The following is an 18,232-nucleotide window of genomic DNA, read 5'->3' on the forward strand; positions in this document are numbered from 1 at the left end:
CAATGAGCAAGTCAAGTGGGGTAGGACAGAGATAGACTGGCCATTGGTTTTATGGTTATGATAAATTAGCATTCATGGACCTTTAGGTGTCTCTGTATTATATATTTATATAAGAGACAATGTGGTGTCCTTATGTCAGCACATTCCAAATTGGATGTGAATTAAGTGTTGATCTACCAGAGGCCCATAAGTCCTTCGGAGGAGTTCTTGGGAATCCTGATTTTGTTTTCCATTTGTCACAATGTTGAAAGTATAGCTAGTTCCTTCATCTTGGATTCCTTTAGTCTTATACATAGAATTCTATCATTTAAGAGCCATGAAGTAAATATAACATTATCTTCAAAATGTAGGATCAGAATCAGAAGCAGACATTTTGGCTTCATTTTGAACTAACAGCATATTATTTAAAAGTGAAACAAGAAAATTTGTTTTTAATTTATTCCATTTCTGGGATCCTACCTTGCTTCAAAGGAGTCTGAAATACTTTCTCATACTGGTACAATTGCTTGGGATCCACTGAGGTTATTACTGGAGAGGTTTAGTGTAGAAAACCCAAAGCAAATTTCTATAATGGTGCTTGGGGTCATCAAAAACCTTCAACCATTAGACTTGACATGAAAGACACTGAAATCATTGCAAGGTCAAGGACATTTAGCAATTGTAGCAATGCTGAAAGTAAGAATTTGATGGTTTCCCCACGATGCTTGTTTTTCAAAATAAAACAACATTTTAGTACATTTAATAAACTTAGTCTATTTCAAATAAAGTTTTGAAATCCCTTTATTCAGTGTGAATCAATATTAATTTAATTCCATGGAATATGTATGCATATGTGTATATATGTAAATGTGCAACTGTATATATGAATTATATATGTATGTTCATGGACATATTCATGCACCTAGATCTTATTTGAGATATAAAATATGAACATAGAACTCATATGTATTATAAATATAGATCTGAAAGTTTCAATGTTATAGAAAGAAAAAATGATACAAATTCATTTTATTAAAAGAGATTTTCATAACTAACATTTTTTTTAACCTAAGCTTAAACACTTCATTTGCTAGAGTTATTTGTTATTACCCTAAGGCACAGGGTAAAAAAAAAATAATTATTTTAGGGAACCAAAATACAGGTTGAATTTTATATCTTCTCTATAAAATAATTATTACAATAGATTATAATTTGCAATTCAATTGTCATTTAGTAACATTCAGTTTGTATTTTCGACTATCATGACTTCAACACACAACAGTTTTCTAAAATGTGCTCAAAAGTGGGGAGAATTTATGTGATAGATGAAATATTATAGCTGTTAAGGTGATTACAATTGAAAATATATAGCATACATAAAAAAGAGGGATGAAAATTTATAATTACTAAATGCTGATGGAAGCATTTGATTAAGATTAGCACTTTTCTCATATTTGCCCTTGTGAAATTCTGATTTTGTGTTAATGATTATATAAATATTTTGGTATGAAGGGCAATTTGGGGGTGTAACCTGGAGATGGGCAGATGGATGGACATAGATATTGACAGATCTATGTAAACAGATCTATCTAACCATATAAATTTTTACCTAAAACTTCATGCAATATAGAACCTTAGTCCTACATTAGTAATTCAGATTAAAGCTATTCAGAAGAGGAAATCATTTGAGTTGTTCTTTGGTGACATTTGTGCCTTTTACAACCTTTGACTTGTTAATTGCTTTTGATAATAGTTTTTGCATTGGTGGTTCTCTCCATGGGGAATTCCATTTCTCCATAGTTTACTAACCGCCCAAAACATTTCTCCTGGAAAACTTCCTTTGAGTGTTCTTTCTTCCTTTTTGAGATGGATCCTGGTCATGTTTAGCTCTGCCTGCCTTCCACAGAATAGCAACTCAAGAAATAAATCTTGAAAATATAGAATCATTTGAAAAATCTACTAGAAGCATATTTATCTGAAACAACAGATAATGATTGGACAAACCAAGAGTCACCATTCTACTTAATGGGTAAAAAATGTTATCAATTCTTATTAAGCCAGGAAGAATAAGGAATGCTTATTATACATACTGTTATTTAATATTATTCTGGAAACATAGCCCATGTGTTAAGACAGAAATAAGAGGTATGACTATTGGAAAGGAGTAGACAAAATAATTTTCCAGAAAATATGAAAGTATATACCTAAAAAAGAATACTCAAACCTACTATAAATGATAATAATGTTACGGTAGGATGGCTAATTAAAAACAAATGCACAATTTTTTTCTATGACTTTGGCAATTAAACATCTAAAGATCTTATTTATAATGGCAATAAGGTATCCAAAATTTTATATAAACTTAAGAAAGACATGTACAGGCTCAACTTAAGGAAAGGAGAAAACAGAAACTTATAATAATTATCTTAGTGTTAATTTTAATAGTGAACGAGTTGAGGGGTAATTAAAAATAGAAAAGGTTACTGAGAGGAAGAATAAATTGTCAGATACCAGAAATATTATGAAATAATATGATATTTTATTGCTACAAAAATATATCAGTGAAACAAAATAGAAAGTTTGGAGTCTTTAATATGCTACAGATGAATTTCAATCATTAAACATTCATTCAGCAAATATTTTTGATCATCCATTGTGTGCCAGCTGTTGTTTAAGGTATGGAAAATGCAGTAGTAAATAATACAACGTTCCTCCCTCACGGACTGTGTCATCTAGTTAGTTTTTAAATGTTTAAGGAAAAACCTAGGGTATATCCCGATCTCACACTGCATGTCAAAATAGATTGTAAATAGAATATAATGCTAGACATAAAAATATGGGAAATGAAGAGAAAAAATATAAAGAAGTAACAATTTTTGAGTTCAGAAGCCTAATTATAAAAGCAAAGAGAAGGAGATATTATTGAAAAGAAATTGATTTTAAAACATAAAAAAATGGCACACTTTTTGTATTAAAAATAACATTTCAAAGATAACCTGTAAAAAAATAAAAAGGCAAATGGTTGTAATATGTGACAACAAAATGATACCTTTAATAAGAAAAGAGCACTTACAGACTAGTAATAAAGACAAACTCCCAAATTCCAAAGAAAAACCGGCAAAGAATTTTGGAAATACCTAAATGCAGAACTGTGATGAAAGAAATTCAACTTCCGTATTTGTCCTAAAAATACAAATTAAAATTAGAATAAGATCCCAATTTTAATCTAAGGCCAGATGGTGTCTCCCAGATATGCCCAGCCAAATCTCCTCATTATACTGGAAATATTTTCCCTGACAATGGTTGCAAGACTTTAGATAAGATATGGAAAGGAAATTAAGCAACTTGAGAAGTCTCTTGCAATAAAGTCAGAAATGAAAAGGCAGTTAAATGAGAATTCCAGTTGATTAATTTATGAATTCACACACAACTGCAAGATTTTAGAGATCATCTAACCCAATACCCCCATTAAGATGAAGAACCTGAGGCCTGTTCTGTGCAGGAAATGAAGGCTCTGATGTATGTATGTTTCAAATACTATCTGGTGATATTGCTTCCTTGTACTTTCATTATTTGGATATTATAATGCATGATTTTTCCTTTTAACAGTGACATTCAGACAGTTAGTTTTTAATTGTTCTTAGGAGGTAATAGGGAATTATTTTAAAAGATGAAATCTTTGTTTTAGGAAAATTAAAATTAACTACAGTTTCCCCAAACTTCCTACTCAGTAAAATTTTACTCTTTTATTCTCCCCTGGCATTCCTCTACTTTTTATCCTAATCTATACTTCCAATGTAATTTTTTAGAATACTGATCTAATGTTTCTCATGTTCTTTCATGGTCACGGCTGACAATTTAATTTTTAAAAAATGAAGAAATAATATGTTTAAATAAATAAGATAAAATTTTGGCATTCTAAAAAAAGTTAGCTATTTGGGGGTTAAATCCAGAGCATTTATAATATTTTCAGATTAGTTTTCAATTGTTATTTTGTCAAGTATACTCAGTAAAGATTTTGTTATTCATGTATTTGTGGGGCTGGTTACCATAAATATTTTATTAATGGAGACATTTTTAGCACCACCTAATGGCAGCCAAGTAAAAAGAAAAACCTTTTCCAATTTAGAATTTATTTGCATAATTCAAATTAAGCTATATAGCAAGAGCTGCTTCTGTATGAAACTGAAGTTTTCCATTCCCTGATGTACCAAATAGGCTGCTAGAAATCCATCTCCAAGCCATTGGCTTGAGTGGGAATGAAGCATAATGGGTATTTGATAATGAAACCAAGAGATTTCTGCTTTCTTTATGAGAACAAGGACAAGAAAATATGTAATAAAATACATTCATTTTATGTGAAGAGTTTTATTTTAATTTCAGGAATTTATGCATCAAGACTTCATTCTCCATACCCTAGTTAATTTCCTGACAAATATACTTTATTATACTAACATATTTAATTTGTGTAGTTTTTCAGCAGTTATTTATAAAGCTTTGACCAATTTAATATACTAATTTAATAAAGGATCTTTTATTTTTGGTAGACTTTTTTTTAAAAGTAGGAGTCCTATCTTTCTGTTTATTCTATTAGAATTTTTTAAATTGAATGTGAGTTGAACAGTGTGGTTTTTATCAGAGATATGTTACTATAGCTTAAGTCTATTTATCTCATACGGTTCCTAGCAAGATTTGGGAAATGTGTTGGCTGTCACATCCTTAGCTTTAGGATCAATGGATCAGGTTATGGTATGCATCTGAAGGAGAGATTAGTGATAACACGAGATGTGAATGCCCTTCATCCTCCTTTCAACACTTTGGCCTGATATTTCTTTTGGCTTAACTTCATCAAATAATCACTATTTTTAAAATAATACTGTCTCCTATAAAATCCAAGATAATCTGTTAAAAATATGTCTTTAATATAATAGACTACAAGTTGGCTAGATTCAAGAGAAATTATATATATATATAAGTGTGTGTGTGTGTGTGTGTCTCCTTTCATCAAAGCAACTCATATGCACTTTATTTATTTATTTTTTTTAAGATTTATTTATTTATTTATTTGTGAGAGAGAGAGAAGAGAGAGAGAGAGGGAGGCAGAGACACAGGAGGAGGGAGAAGCAGGCTCCATGCTGGGAGCCCGCCGTGGGACTCAATCCCGGGACTCCAGGATCACGCCCTGGCCAAAGGCAGGCGCTAAACCACTGAGCCACCCAGGGATCCCCTCATATGCACTTTAAATCGTTCAGGGGGCAGTGAGCATTGTCCAGGCGAGGGGTGGCTGGGAGAGGTCTTTGCTCAATAAGTGTTTGACCTAAAGACTTAACTAATTTTGTGAGGTCAGTGTCTAAAAACTTAGATTGAAGTTTATGAATCACAGCAAATTGTAATGCTGAAAGCAAAAAAATAAACATTTGACTAAAGGGTTAAAAAATATACATATATATAGCTGTTGCTTTCCTATTCCTACAAAATCACTTGTAAAATTAATGGGAACTTGTGCTTCTAATTTGGATGTAGATAAGTGAGAAAGACTTTCACTTCCATTGTCAAGAAAATCTTAGACTAAATATCATAATTTTCTATGAGGCTATCAAAGAGCAGGTAATGCAAAAACCTGGGTGAACTGAATTTTGGGAAGAAGTGAATGCTTCATAGTTGATCACAGACCTGTGGAAGCTTCCATATCTGAGGATGGGTACTTGGCCTCAGAGAAGTAAGCCTGATTTATAAAGGGAGAATTTTCAGGATTGAGGAGAAACCAGCTGTGCCTTAGACAACACTGTCCTTGTAAGAAATCTAGAAGAAGTCCAAATGCAAAAACAAATAGGTGAGCCCCCAAATCCTACAATGTCTAATCTAAATATAAGATATTTTCCCAAGAAAGTGCCTGCTGAAGAGAATCTAGAAATGGACTCTTATAAATTCTTGCAGTGATTGGATTCTGGAGTTATAAAGGAATGTAATCCAAACAGGAGCCAAAAATATCTATAATTTCAATCCAGTCTCCTGTCAGCTTAGATATAGATAAAATCAAAACAGTGACATCACTAGTCATTTTGAGAGGGGCTAATCACAGGTGAACTCAATCTAATTAAAGCTCAATTTCAGTTCAACACAGTCATCAGAGGCATATTCTCAGATGACCAAATAATTGAAATTGGCATGCAAAAAATTTGTAGCAAGTATTATAAATATTTTAAAGGATTTAAAGGTAGAGTTTCATATAGTAGAGGAAGAAAAAGTATTTTAGAAGAGAAATGATAGCTCTAAGAAGTAATAAAATAAAAACTACATTTGAGAAATAAAAATATACAACAAAATCTTTATTGGATTGGCTTAACAGCAGGTGGTGCAGAACAAAAAGGTTAATGAATTTGAACACAGAGAATCATGAAATAAATAAAAACAAAGAGAAAAAAGGATTGAAAAAATAAACAGAGGATCAGTGACCTGTGGGATAAAATCAGGAGTGCTAACATACATAGAGATGAAGGATTTAGGAAGAAAAGAAAGAAAATAGGCAGGAAAAAATATTTAGGAAATAACTATTCATAAATCTTCATATTTTATGTAAAACAGCAACCTATAAATAAGAGAAGCTCAGGGAATTCCAAACAGGATAAATACAATGAAAGCCACATCTTAGGCACATCTTCCATTACTAAAAACCAATGATTAAAAAGAAAGTAAACCAGCTAGAGGAAAAAAAGACACATAACATACATACAATGAAAAGAATGACAGCTAGCTTTTCATTAGAAATAATACAGGCCAAAGATAATACAGTATCTAAAAACAACAACAAAAGCCAACCTGAATTCTGTATTGGATGAAAATATTATTCAAACATGAAGTTGGGAAACATTTTAAGTTAAACAATAATACCTCATGAGTAGTTCTAAACTACAGCAAATGCTAAATAACATATTTTCAGGCTAAAGGAAAATAATACCAGATAGAAAATAAAAAAAATATATGAATAAATAGACAATTATTTTCTTGATTTCTTTAAATGATATTTGGCAAAAGCAGAAATATATATATATATTGCATTTCATATGTATATAAAAGTAAAATTATGACAAAACTAGCACCAAAGATTGGAAGATGGTATATAGAAGTATGCTGCTATAGAGATCTTGTATGTGAAGTGATGTAATATTAATTTGTGATTGCTATTATAAGTTAAGAATGTATATGATGGCCTCTAGAGTATTTTAAAAAGTTAGGCTATTAAAAATTAACTCATTTTTAAATAATCCATGAATCAAAAAAATAATCACACAGGAAACTTTAAAAATTGAAAAATTAAAAGTTAAAAAACAAAAGTACAGCGTATCGGCTTTGGAATGCAGCTAAAGTTGTGTTCACAGAGAAATGTATAGATTAAGTGATTATCTTAGAAAAAAAAAAGATCCAAGCTTTTCCAAGTTTCTTATTAAAACTCTAACAAAAAAGTAAGCCCAAATAATAAGAAACGGGAAATAATTAAGATATTATCAGCTATCAGTGAAATTGAAACAGAAAACAAAGCCCAAAGTTGGCTTGCAAGATTATTGGGAGGTGGAGGCCAGAATGGGGAGGGGAATTATTTTGGATTATTTTCAAAAATCAATCAATATGGTTCACTTATTAATTAACTTATAGAACAAAGTATCATAACATCTCAATAGGTGTGGAAAGCATCTGACAAAACTTAAAACCTACTTATAATGAAAACTTTTAGCAAACTAGGAATAGGGAGGAACACTCTCAATTAGATGAATGAGTGCTACAAATTATTCTACAGTTCATACACGTAATAGTGAAATATTGCATGCTTTGCTTTTCAGATAGGAATCAAGTCAGCATTCAGATTTTACTGGTGGTCCCAGCCCCTGCAAAAAGCAATAAGATAAAATAAAAGCCATAAATACTGGAAAGGAAAGGAAAAATGTCTTTATTTGTATTTAACATGATTGTGTATGTATGTTTAATCTCTAAACAAGTCCTAGGATAAGACAAATTCAGGAAGGTTGCAGTATAGGAAGTCAATATAAACAAAATTAACCAAATATACTAGAAATGAATAATTAAAATGCAAAAGAACATTTAAAGGAGCATTCAAAACATAGTATTTTAACAGGGGCACCTGGATGGCTCAGTTGGTTGAGTGGCAGACTCTTGGTTTCAGCTCAGGTCGTGGTCTCAAGGTTCCAGGATCAAGCCCCTGGGTGGAACTCTGTACTCAGCACAGAGTCTGCTTAAGATTCTCTCTCTGTCTCCCTCTGCCCCTCTTCCCTGCACTTGTGTGCATGCTCTCTCTTGAAAAAAATGAATGAATGAATGAATGAATGAATAAAAGAGAATACTGAACTTGATGAATGCTGTGGAAACAGGTAAAGCAGAGAGTTGGTTAAAATTGTTAATAGACCAGTCCTAATGAGCCAATTAGTGAAGTTGGAATGTGAGAAAAAGACCTGTAGAAGATGGGAAACAAACCATGCAGAAATACCTGGGAAAGATATTTATAGGCAGAGGGAAGAACAATTACTGAGGTAGCCAGCGTAGAGATGGGGAAAGGAAGTATAGTAGGAAATAAAAGACATAGTGAAAACCGGATTATTTAGGATATTGTAGACTATTGGGTGACTTTCACTTTTACTTGGAGTAAGACAGGAAGACTTCAGTGAGTACCACAAAGAGGGACGTGACCAGAATTGTCTTTTTTAAAAAAGATTTTTAAAATTTATTTATTATAGAAAGAGAGAAACACAGAGAGAGCACAAGTAGGGGATGAGCAGAGGGAGAAGGACAAGCAGACTCTGTGCTGAGCATGGAGCCAATAGGGGGACTCATTCATATGACCTCATCTGAAATCAAGAGTGGAATGCATTATTGACTAAGCCACCAGGCACCCCCGAAATTGTCTTTTAATGGCATCACTCTAGCTATTATTTTAGAATAGACCATAGTGTGTGTCTATGTGCATGTGTGTGTTGTTTGGAAGGGGTGGTCATGGAGCAAGGATGGGAAAAGGAAGATCTGTCAGGGGAAACAATCACAATGATCCAGGAGACAGAAAATGATGATTTATAACATAGGATGATCCACAATATATAAAGAACTTGAATAAAGCAAGCAGAAACAAATAAAGTCTGCAAAATTGGGCAAAAGACATTCATATGTATAGCTCTCAGAAAAATTTATGGCTATGTTTAATGTCTGCTACATATCTTTATGAAAATACATATGAAAAATCTCACCATCATAAATGGAAAATAAAACTAAGACTTCGCATCTCAGATTTTGAAATGTCTATTGTTTACCAGGGTCTGGGGAAATGGTCATTCACACTATTTAAAAGCATGGGGGTTAATTATTGCCTTTGAGAGGTGATAGATGTAGCAATATTTATAAACGTTTTAATAATTCTTAAATATTTACCCTCATCAACTGGACATTATCTTATAGCTTAGAACTATAAGAAAAAAATGTTTGTCACAGTATTGCCTTTGTATAAAAAATAGAAACCGACTAAATGCTGTCTATGATAAAATTATAAAATAAACTATGGTAAATGTAATTATCATCAGAGAAAAATGACTATCTTTGTGAACAAATGTGGAAAGATATCTGCCAAATGTGACTTAGTGAGAGAAACTTGTGGAAACATTATTCAAGTAGCTAAGATATGGAAACAACCCAAGTGTACACTGGTGGATGAATAGATAACAAAAATGTGGGGTGTGTCTGTGTGTGTATGTGTGTGTGTGTGTGTGTGTGTATAAAATTCAGTCATGACAACATGAAGCATATTATACTGAGTGAAGTAAGAGAAAAATTCTATAAGGTCTCATTTACATGTAGAATAAAAAACAACAAGAACAAGAACAACAAAATCCCTCAAACTCATAAAAGCAGAGTAGGACGATGGTTGCCAGAAGCTGGGGAAATATTGGTCAAAGGGTACAAGGTTGGATTTATGTTAGATGAAAAATCTAATACGTAAGCACGATGACTATACTTAATAAAACTAATAATACCCAATAGAGTATTGGAAAGGTGCTAAGAGAGTAAATTTCAAATGTACTCAGTACATACACACAAGTGGTAACTGTGAGGATATGGTATGTTAATCAGCCTGACTATAGTAATCATTGTACTATGTATATGTAGTTCATGTTATCATGTACACCTCCAACAGAGACAATATTGATTAAAAATCATATTTGAAGCATGTAGGATAGATTGTGTGATACACTCCAATTTCAGTAAAGAGAAAACAAATAATGACGTGTGTGCTCGTGTGTGTGTTTTTGCGTGCAAAAAATTTCTGAGAAAAAGAAAAAGTTTGCCAAAATGTTGGCGGTAGTTTCTGTAATGAAGGCAGGTGGGGCTACAGAGAACTTTCACTTCTAGTTCCTATAGTTCTGTAGCATCTGAATTTTATATAACTTATTTATTAATTTTTGGCAAACCTCTGTATCGAAATTTATCATATATTCAGAAAAGTGCAAAAATCGTAAGTTCACGGGTTGGTGGATTTCAAAAACTGGCCCTGTGTAACGAGCACCCAGGTGGTTAAATAAAACATGTGGGACCCCCAGAAGCTCTGCATTGTGCCCTGTTCTATATCACAAGCAGGGATACCACTCTCCTGACTGCTGACACCATTCGTTTAATTTGTCTGGTTTTGAACTTGATGTGTTGAGATTATAGAGTGTGAATTTTTTTTGCCTAGTGTCTCTTACGCAGCTTCCTGTTTGTGAGATTTATGCAAGTAGTTGCCCGTTTGCTATAGTTTGTTCCTTTTCATTGCTATATTGTATCCCATTATTTGTCCTTTCCACAGTTGACGGGCATTTGTGTATATTCTAGTTTGATGGTATAATGAAAAGTATTGGTATAGATGCACTTGTATATCTTTCTGAACCTATGAATTTTGGGGGACTATATACCTTGGGGTGGAATGGCTGGATCCAAAGTTATGCATATATTTAGAAGACATACAGATAACTTATAAATAGTGCCAAACAGTTTTTCAAAGTGGTTGTAGCAATTTCAAATCCTGCAAGTAGTTTATGAGCATTCCAATTGCACCACATATTTGGCTACGCTTTTTTTTTCTATTTCATTTCAGCCATCCTACTGGATGTTTAGTGATACTGCATTTTATTTTATTTGGCATTTCTCTGATGAGTAATGATCCTGAGCATCTTTTTTATGTTGATTACTCACTGGATATCATCTTTCTTGAAAAGTCATTTGCCCTCAATTTTCTTTTTCTTTTTCTTTTTTTAAAGATTCAATCTATTTATTTGAGAGAGAGAAAGAGAGCATGAGCAGGGAGGATGGGCAGAGGGAGAGGGAGAAGGAGACTCCCCACTGAGCTGGGAGCCCAATGTGGGGCTCAATACCAGACCCCGAGATCATGACCTGAGCCAAAGGCAGAAGTTTAACTGACTGAGCCACCCAGGCACTCTTGCCCCCAATTTTCTAATGAATTGTTGGTCTTTTTCTTGTTGATTTGTTGGATATATTCTGGATATTTATCTGTTACCAGAAATATGTATTGCAAATATCTACTCCTACTATGTTAGTTCCCTTTTCAACTCTCCTATTCATGCCTTTTGTTAGACAAAAGTTCTTAATTCTAATGCAGTATAATTGCTCACCTTTTCCCTTTCTAGTATAGTTTTACCTCATTGTTCAAGAGCTCTTTGCTTATTCCATGGCCTTATAACTGTATTGTTTTTATGATTGAATGTTTAAAGTTACAAAACAGTTGTATAAAAGTTAAATGTTGCCAGTTATAAATCTTGGCTTTTTAGATTTTTTTAAAATGCTACGCCATGGATATATGTGTATTTTATGCATCTATGAACAATAAGAGCCTAGAAGAGTGGCTGCAGAAAGTATGTGTTCCCTAAATATTTCTAAAATGAATAAATATTGAGATAGAAGAATGCTCTGTTATTTCTCCAGATATATTAAACTTTAGAATATTTCCTCTCTGTTTTTTCTTTGAAATCAAAAATCTAAATTTTAGGCAAGTGAGAAATGTATGTTTTTCATTCCTTTATTCACTTTAGTCACCATTACTCCTTAATATGAAACTTTAAATTAAAAAAAAAAAAACACTCTGGTATTGCTTGGCTGTGGTCCACATGTCTTCTTATTCTTGGGACAGGATGAAAGCACGGTCATGAGGCATAGGGGAAGAAGGTTCAGGTTCAATCACACAGCTATATTTAAAACTTCTGCTCTGTCAGTGTACCACATATCTGTTTCCATTCTTTTGCACAACGCAAGTCACATGGCTGAGCCTAAAATCAAAGGATGGAGATATATAAATATGTAATCTTCTTACAGGAAAAGGAGATGTGATGATGTTGAACAACAATTAGGTGTTTTACCATTCTGTCTCATGGTAAATTCAATAACATTTTCTTTGAAATATTTTACATATTCATCAAAAGATTATTATATTTATATGTGAATATATTTATTTGTGAATTTTGTTCATTTAAAAAACCGATTATATGATTCAAGGCATTGAGCTCAAAAGATAGGATTTATCTATGTCTATTGGCAATTTTATCAAGTACATGAAGTTCCAGAGTATGTGTGCATTTTTCATGTCTTCATAGAATATATGCAAAAAAATTATCTTTGTAATGTAAGCAGACAAGTGATAAGACTGAAGTATCTGAAAAAGCTAAGGGAAAGTTGCCCATACAACATCAAATCAAACTGCCCTTAATTATACTAAATCCTCCCCTTTCATAAAAAAATTTCCTTGGTTTGTATTAAGTATTATATTTTAGTTGGGCTAAAAGTTATTTATTTCTTTGTTATATGAGTGTAAAATTTGTAAATTAAATGTTACATCTGAAAAACACATGCACTGGCATATCCCATAAATGGCATAAATGGCATAAATGGCATAAATGGCATATATTAGTTGATTTATTCCCATGTGTAATTCAACTAAACATTCCTGTAATTCTTACTCCGATTCCATTTCATTCAACAAATTTCCCATCAGTTCAGAAAAAGTAATTGTATTTCTGGATTGAGCAATTATTAATTTCTTCCCTCATTCAAATCCTTGCTTTTGCTTTCCTGTCTACTCCCACATAGCTGCCTCCAGCACACTGGTAATAGAGAGTTTTATTATCTTCATGTCCTGAATTGTAGCTGTTTTAATGAAATACCTCTAGCTAGCTGTTTAATTTTAAGACAATGGTTTTAATTATAGTATTTGATATCACATATAAAATTTTAAAAAATAGTAACAGAAAGTTAAGATGTCTGATGGAGAGAGCTACTCTAGACCCAAAGGAGAGAAACTTAAGAGAAGAAGAGTTGGTAAAAATACAGTTATTCTCTAATCAGAATGTAGACCAACGCTTTGGCCAAGTCTATGCTTTTCCTGGTAGCTATCTCCTCCTTTCACCTGATCAGTCTTTATTTCTTTGCCTCCCATTTCTTTCTTTATCAGATACTTGTGATGAGTGCTCCACACCCACTACCTAGTTATCTATTCTGTCAATCCTTATCACCTGGTTACTTGGGCTCTGGATCATTCCATTATATTGAAAAAAAATGCTGTCTAATTACCAGCTCTGTAATCTTTTCTTCAGGTCTAATTATTCTGGACTTACAGGAAGTGTTACATGGTTAACTTTGCCTTCTTAAAGTTCTCTCTTATCTAGGCTTCCATTTTATAGTATTATCATCCTTGTTCTAACTTTGTTATTGTTCTTTTTCTTAAACATGATGGGAGGCATTTCTCGTAAAGGTCCTTTTTTGTTTCTCTACATTCTGCATCAAAGAGACATGGATTATTGACAGGTGATTGCTAATTTATTTTTCTAGCCCCATCTTCTCTTCTACGATTTCATTTCTTATTTCCCGATGATGGATAGTTTTTTTTTTAATATCATTAATATAAACACATTGTGTTTATATTAAACTGAACTTGTATACTCAACCTATATTTTCTCTTTTACCTGACCTTTCTATTTCTGTTAATAATGATGCTTTTCCCCTCAGTAATTGATGAAAAGAATTCACCATTTTGTCCCACATCATCACTTCATATCAACATGTCTTAATGAGTTTCTTCTGAAATATACAGAGTCCTTCTTTCAATCCATTTAGTTACTTGTCAGTTCTTAATTAAAAATTTTATCATCTTATTCCCCCAAAGCACAGTGATATCCTAAATGGTTCCTCTGTGGCTAAATTATCTGTATCTTTTATACATGCCCCCATTAGTTTGGTTGCCGTAATCCCAACTATGAGCATCCTATTTCCTTCCTCCACCCAAGGTTTAATGCCTTCCTTTGGTCTGTAGGATAAATGCCAATCTGGAAGCTCAACCATTTCAGTCCATTTAGTAGAAGAGATGATCTAGTAGCAGGAGTTCAAATGAATTTGAATCCCAAAGAGCGATTTGTTGAGACAAACCTTATTCTGTGGAGTTAGAGAAATGCTAGGACAGACCAGGTATAAGTTTAACAAAGACATAATGTCCTAGCAGCCAGGAGAGAGAGAATGAGTATGAGGCAATGCAATATCCAAATGGGTAGGACAAGTATGTTTTAAAGGGCACAAAGCACAAAACCTAGAACCTGAAGATACAGAAGCTAAGAAGGCCAGGAAAATTTTGAGTTGACTCTTTGGAAAGTCTGAAGTCCTTATTCCTGGCTTGCCTTTGCTGGTATTAAAAGATTTCACTCTAAAGATGCTTATCACATAACCTGACTTTCCATCTTTGTCTTCTGTTCAAACTTCTCAGGCTGGATAGTCTATGGCATACAGCCCAAGATGTAGTCTTGCCAGTCTCTCCAGATTCATCTCTTAACTCCCACCCACACATCCTACATTCCTTAATACTTTCCATACCTCTAAGCCTTTGTACAGTTTTTCCCGAACTGCTTTCTACTCTCTGAAAACAAGCTCTGGCTTCCTATTCTCTGTGAAACCTTCCTCAATCCTTTGAATCAAATTATATCTTACAAATATCTCTATATAGGTTTTTGTTTTGTCTTTTTTCCTCAACTAGAACTTAATATCAGACACTGGCTTGTTAGTTTTGCTTCTTTATGGAGCAGAGTACTCAACAAATGTTAATGTTCCATTGATGCATGTTTAAAAAATGACAATCCGATACTCACAAAATGACTTCTGCTTTCCTGCCTCCACACCTATGCTAAAGCTTCCCTCTTCCCTCTGATGCATCTCTCCCCTCCATTCTCCTCCTCCAGACTCTCAAAGGATTTAATAAATGCACCTGGATATCCTGTAATGAACTGGAGGTGGAAAGATGAGTCAGAAATGATTCCTGCAGTAATTGTAGCCTCTTGAACTCAAATGAAAACCCCACGTATGTAGGACATTTGGTTACTAGCCCAGCCTGAAGGGAGTTCCCTCTCCTTCCAACTTCCATGGTTCCAGTTGACCTTATGACTACTCAGATCAGTATTCACTCATTACTTAAACTGTTATCATGAGCTGTTTTTGATTCTTATGTAAGTTCTTGACCTCTTAGTTGATTCCCATCATACAATTTGTCTGTTAACAAATACGTTTTTAAATTTCCAACTAAATTGGGAATTCGTTAAGAACAAAGACTGTACCTCTTAAGCTCCTTTGCCAGTTTCAATACATTAAGCAAAATGTGTTACACACAAGGAAAGATGCTGTGAGTGGGATACCAGGTGTTGAGACCATGTGGGGTAGTGAGAGACATCTTAAGAGATCATCGCAAGCTTCCTCTGCTTCCTAAACTGGAGAACTTCCTGCGAGACAAGAGCATCTTGAGTCTAGGGCAGTAGGTGATCTAAAGGGTGAGGGAGACCCTGAAATTCTGAAAGTTGCAGACCATTTGGTTACAGGATCCTGTTTCAGAAAATTAGCTCTATGGACCACTTCACAACAAGTCTTTCTAGTTTTTAGCTTCCGTTAAAAGATTGATTCTTTAAACCTCCTAAGTATTTTAAACAAGGCCCCTGTGTTCCTTTCATTCATTTCAAAAACCCATTTATTTTTATGGCTCTGCTAATATTTTCACATTGATACTCTGAGTATCCAGAGTATTATTTTGGGTTGACAACATATCTTTTCATGTTGATGAGTTTTGCATAAATTGAAAGTACATTATATATTGATTAGTGGGTGTGCAGGCTTGAGTTTCCAAGAACAGGTTGGCATTCATAACGATATATTTCAAACCAAATGGCTAGGACCATCCCAGTACATTGCCGTGTATAATTCCCTGACTGTACTCACTACATCATAAATAATAATGAAAGTAAATGTACGTTTATCAGAAAGAATCAACAAAACCCCAGCACTGATTTGCTGATTGCACTTGTCTCACCAGGCATTAAGGCCAGCTTTCGAACAAGGGTGCCTGAAGGTTTGATTGTCTTTGCGGCATCGCCTGGCAATCAGGAAGAGTATTTTGCACTTCAGTTGAAGAATGGACGTCCTTGTTTTCTTTTTGATCCTCAGGTAAATGAGTAATGATAAGACTTGATATTTTTGAGAGTGAGCGAGGTGCCAGGGACTGATGAAGGTGCTTATATTTTCACATTGAATCCCCACCAAAAACTTGGAAGTAAGTACTATTATTATCCCCACTTTACCAATGAAGATAATGAAACTTCCAAAGTTGCTGGTGACTCGCTCACAGCTAAAATAGAAGAGCTCCCTTGCAAACCACATAATCTGACTGAGAATCTGCATGCTTAACAACCATATGCTACCTCATAATGAACATGAAAACTTTAAAATACATTTGAATAGATCTATTTTTATTTTCCTTGAAAGCAAAATTGTGTCTCTCTTTAATTCTTTCACTTTCTCCCTCCCTCCTATCTTTTTCTCCCTCCCCCTCCCTTCCTCTGTTCCCTCCCTCCCTCCATTGTTTATCAGCAAATATTTAAGTCCCTGTTAGGTACTATAATGCTGGGTATTGCAGGCTACAATAGCTTTAAAGTTAAAAGCAACCATGCCCCTGTGAAACAATCTAGGTAGGATACCGTGGAAGGATTAGTTTAAAATATTCATGAATGTTATGAAAGAGAAGTACAAGATGCTGTGTGTTATGGGAGCATAAAATAAAGGGTCTTTCTTTTCTGAGTTGTCAGTCTTCTCTGGAAATGTGATATTTAACTGAGGTGCAAAACAAGGAGGAAAGTCAGAACAAGAGCACATGTCTGTACAGGAAGATACATGTTTGAGGTGGGGCAGAGCAGGGGACATGCTAATGAGAGAGAGAGAGAGGGAGAGAGAGAGAGAGAGAGAGAGAAAGAGAGAAAGAGAGAAAGAGAGAAAGAAAGAGAAAGAAAGAGAAAGAGAAAGAAAAAGAGAGGGAAGTCACTGGGAATAAAATCTCCAGGCCGAGCAAATAGCAAATGTTAGATGTCCAAGGTAGACAGGAACATGACTTATTCTATATGTGGAGATGAATATCATATGGCCGAGGGATAGGACAAAGAGAAAAGTGGAAGATTGAAAAGCTGGGTGGAGACCAAATCATTTAGTGCTCTGTAAACAAATGTGAAGTTTTAAATTTTTCCTAAAGGCGATGGGAAAATCATTGAACAGTCTTCCCTTTAGTTAAACAAATATTGGTAAGAATTTGACATTAGGTACTGTACCAGGTCAGTGAATAATTGAGGAATGAGTAAGACTTTGTAAAAGATGTCTTACCTTCCATTTCCTCAGGGTTTCAACCTAAAACTGTGATCTAAATCACAAGTTATGCTTGCCAAATAGATGTTTTATGTTATACTGTAAAGCTGGTCTGACTTTTCTCTCTGTATCTAAGTCATGGGCCAAGAGCTCTGGGTGAGGATCATCACTTAATGCACCCTGAACACCCGCACACTCTGGAGAGGGAAGGCAGGGCAGCTGGAATAAGTGACTCTGAGCATTGTGCCAGGTTCCTTGCAGGGTACCCCAAGAGGCAGCAGGGAAGGTTCCTCTTGTCCCAGGAAGCTGGAAGAGCCACGAGTTGGCAACTGGAAAGAGCAAGGAAGAACAGTTTACACCTGGTGTTTGGACAGGGGCCTGATAGCTGCAAGGCCAGGACTTGGTAGGTACTCAGGCATGGACTCCTGGGTGTCCCGTAGAATTGCAGTTTCTTAAGGGGGACCAATAGGTGGGCAGTGAGTAAGCAAAGAAGAAATAGCATCACACGTAAGCCGATCCAGCAGCCAGAGAGAATGGGAGAAGCAGCAGCTGTCTC

General features: G+C 34.3%; 1 protein-coding gene across 1 annotated transcript in view; it reads left to right on the top strand.

Annotated features, from left to right (window-relative positions):
• USH2A (usherin) overlaps positions 1–18,232 on the top strand; it is a 693,391-nt gene that overhangs the window by 245,438 nt on the left and 429,721 nt on the right. The window contains exon 21 of the mRNA XM_077886665.1: positions 16,361–16,491. Coding sequence (XP_077742791.1) covers positions 16,361–16,491 — 131 coding nt within the window. The remainder of the gene's footprint in view (positions 1–16,360; positions 16,492–18,232) is intronic.

This window comes from Canis aureus, chromosome 38 (assembly GCF_053574225.1).
Source record: "Canis aureus isolate CA01 chromosome 38, VMU_Caureus_v.1.0, whole genome shotgun sequence".
NCBI lineage: Eukaryota > Metazoa > Chordata > Mammalia > Carnivora > Canidae > Canis > Canis aureus.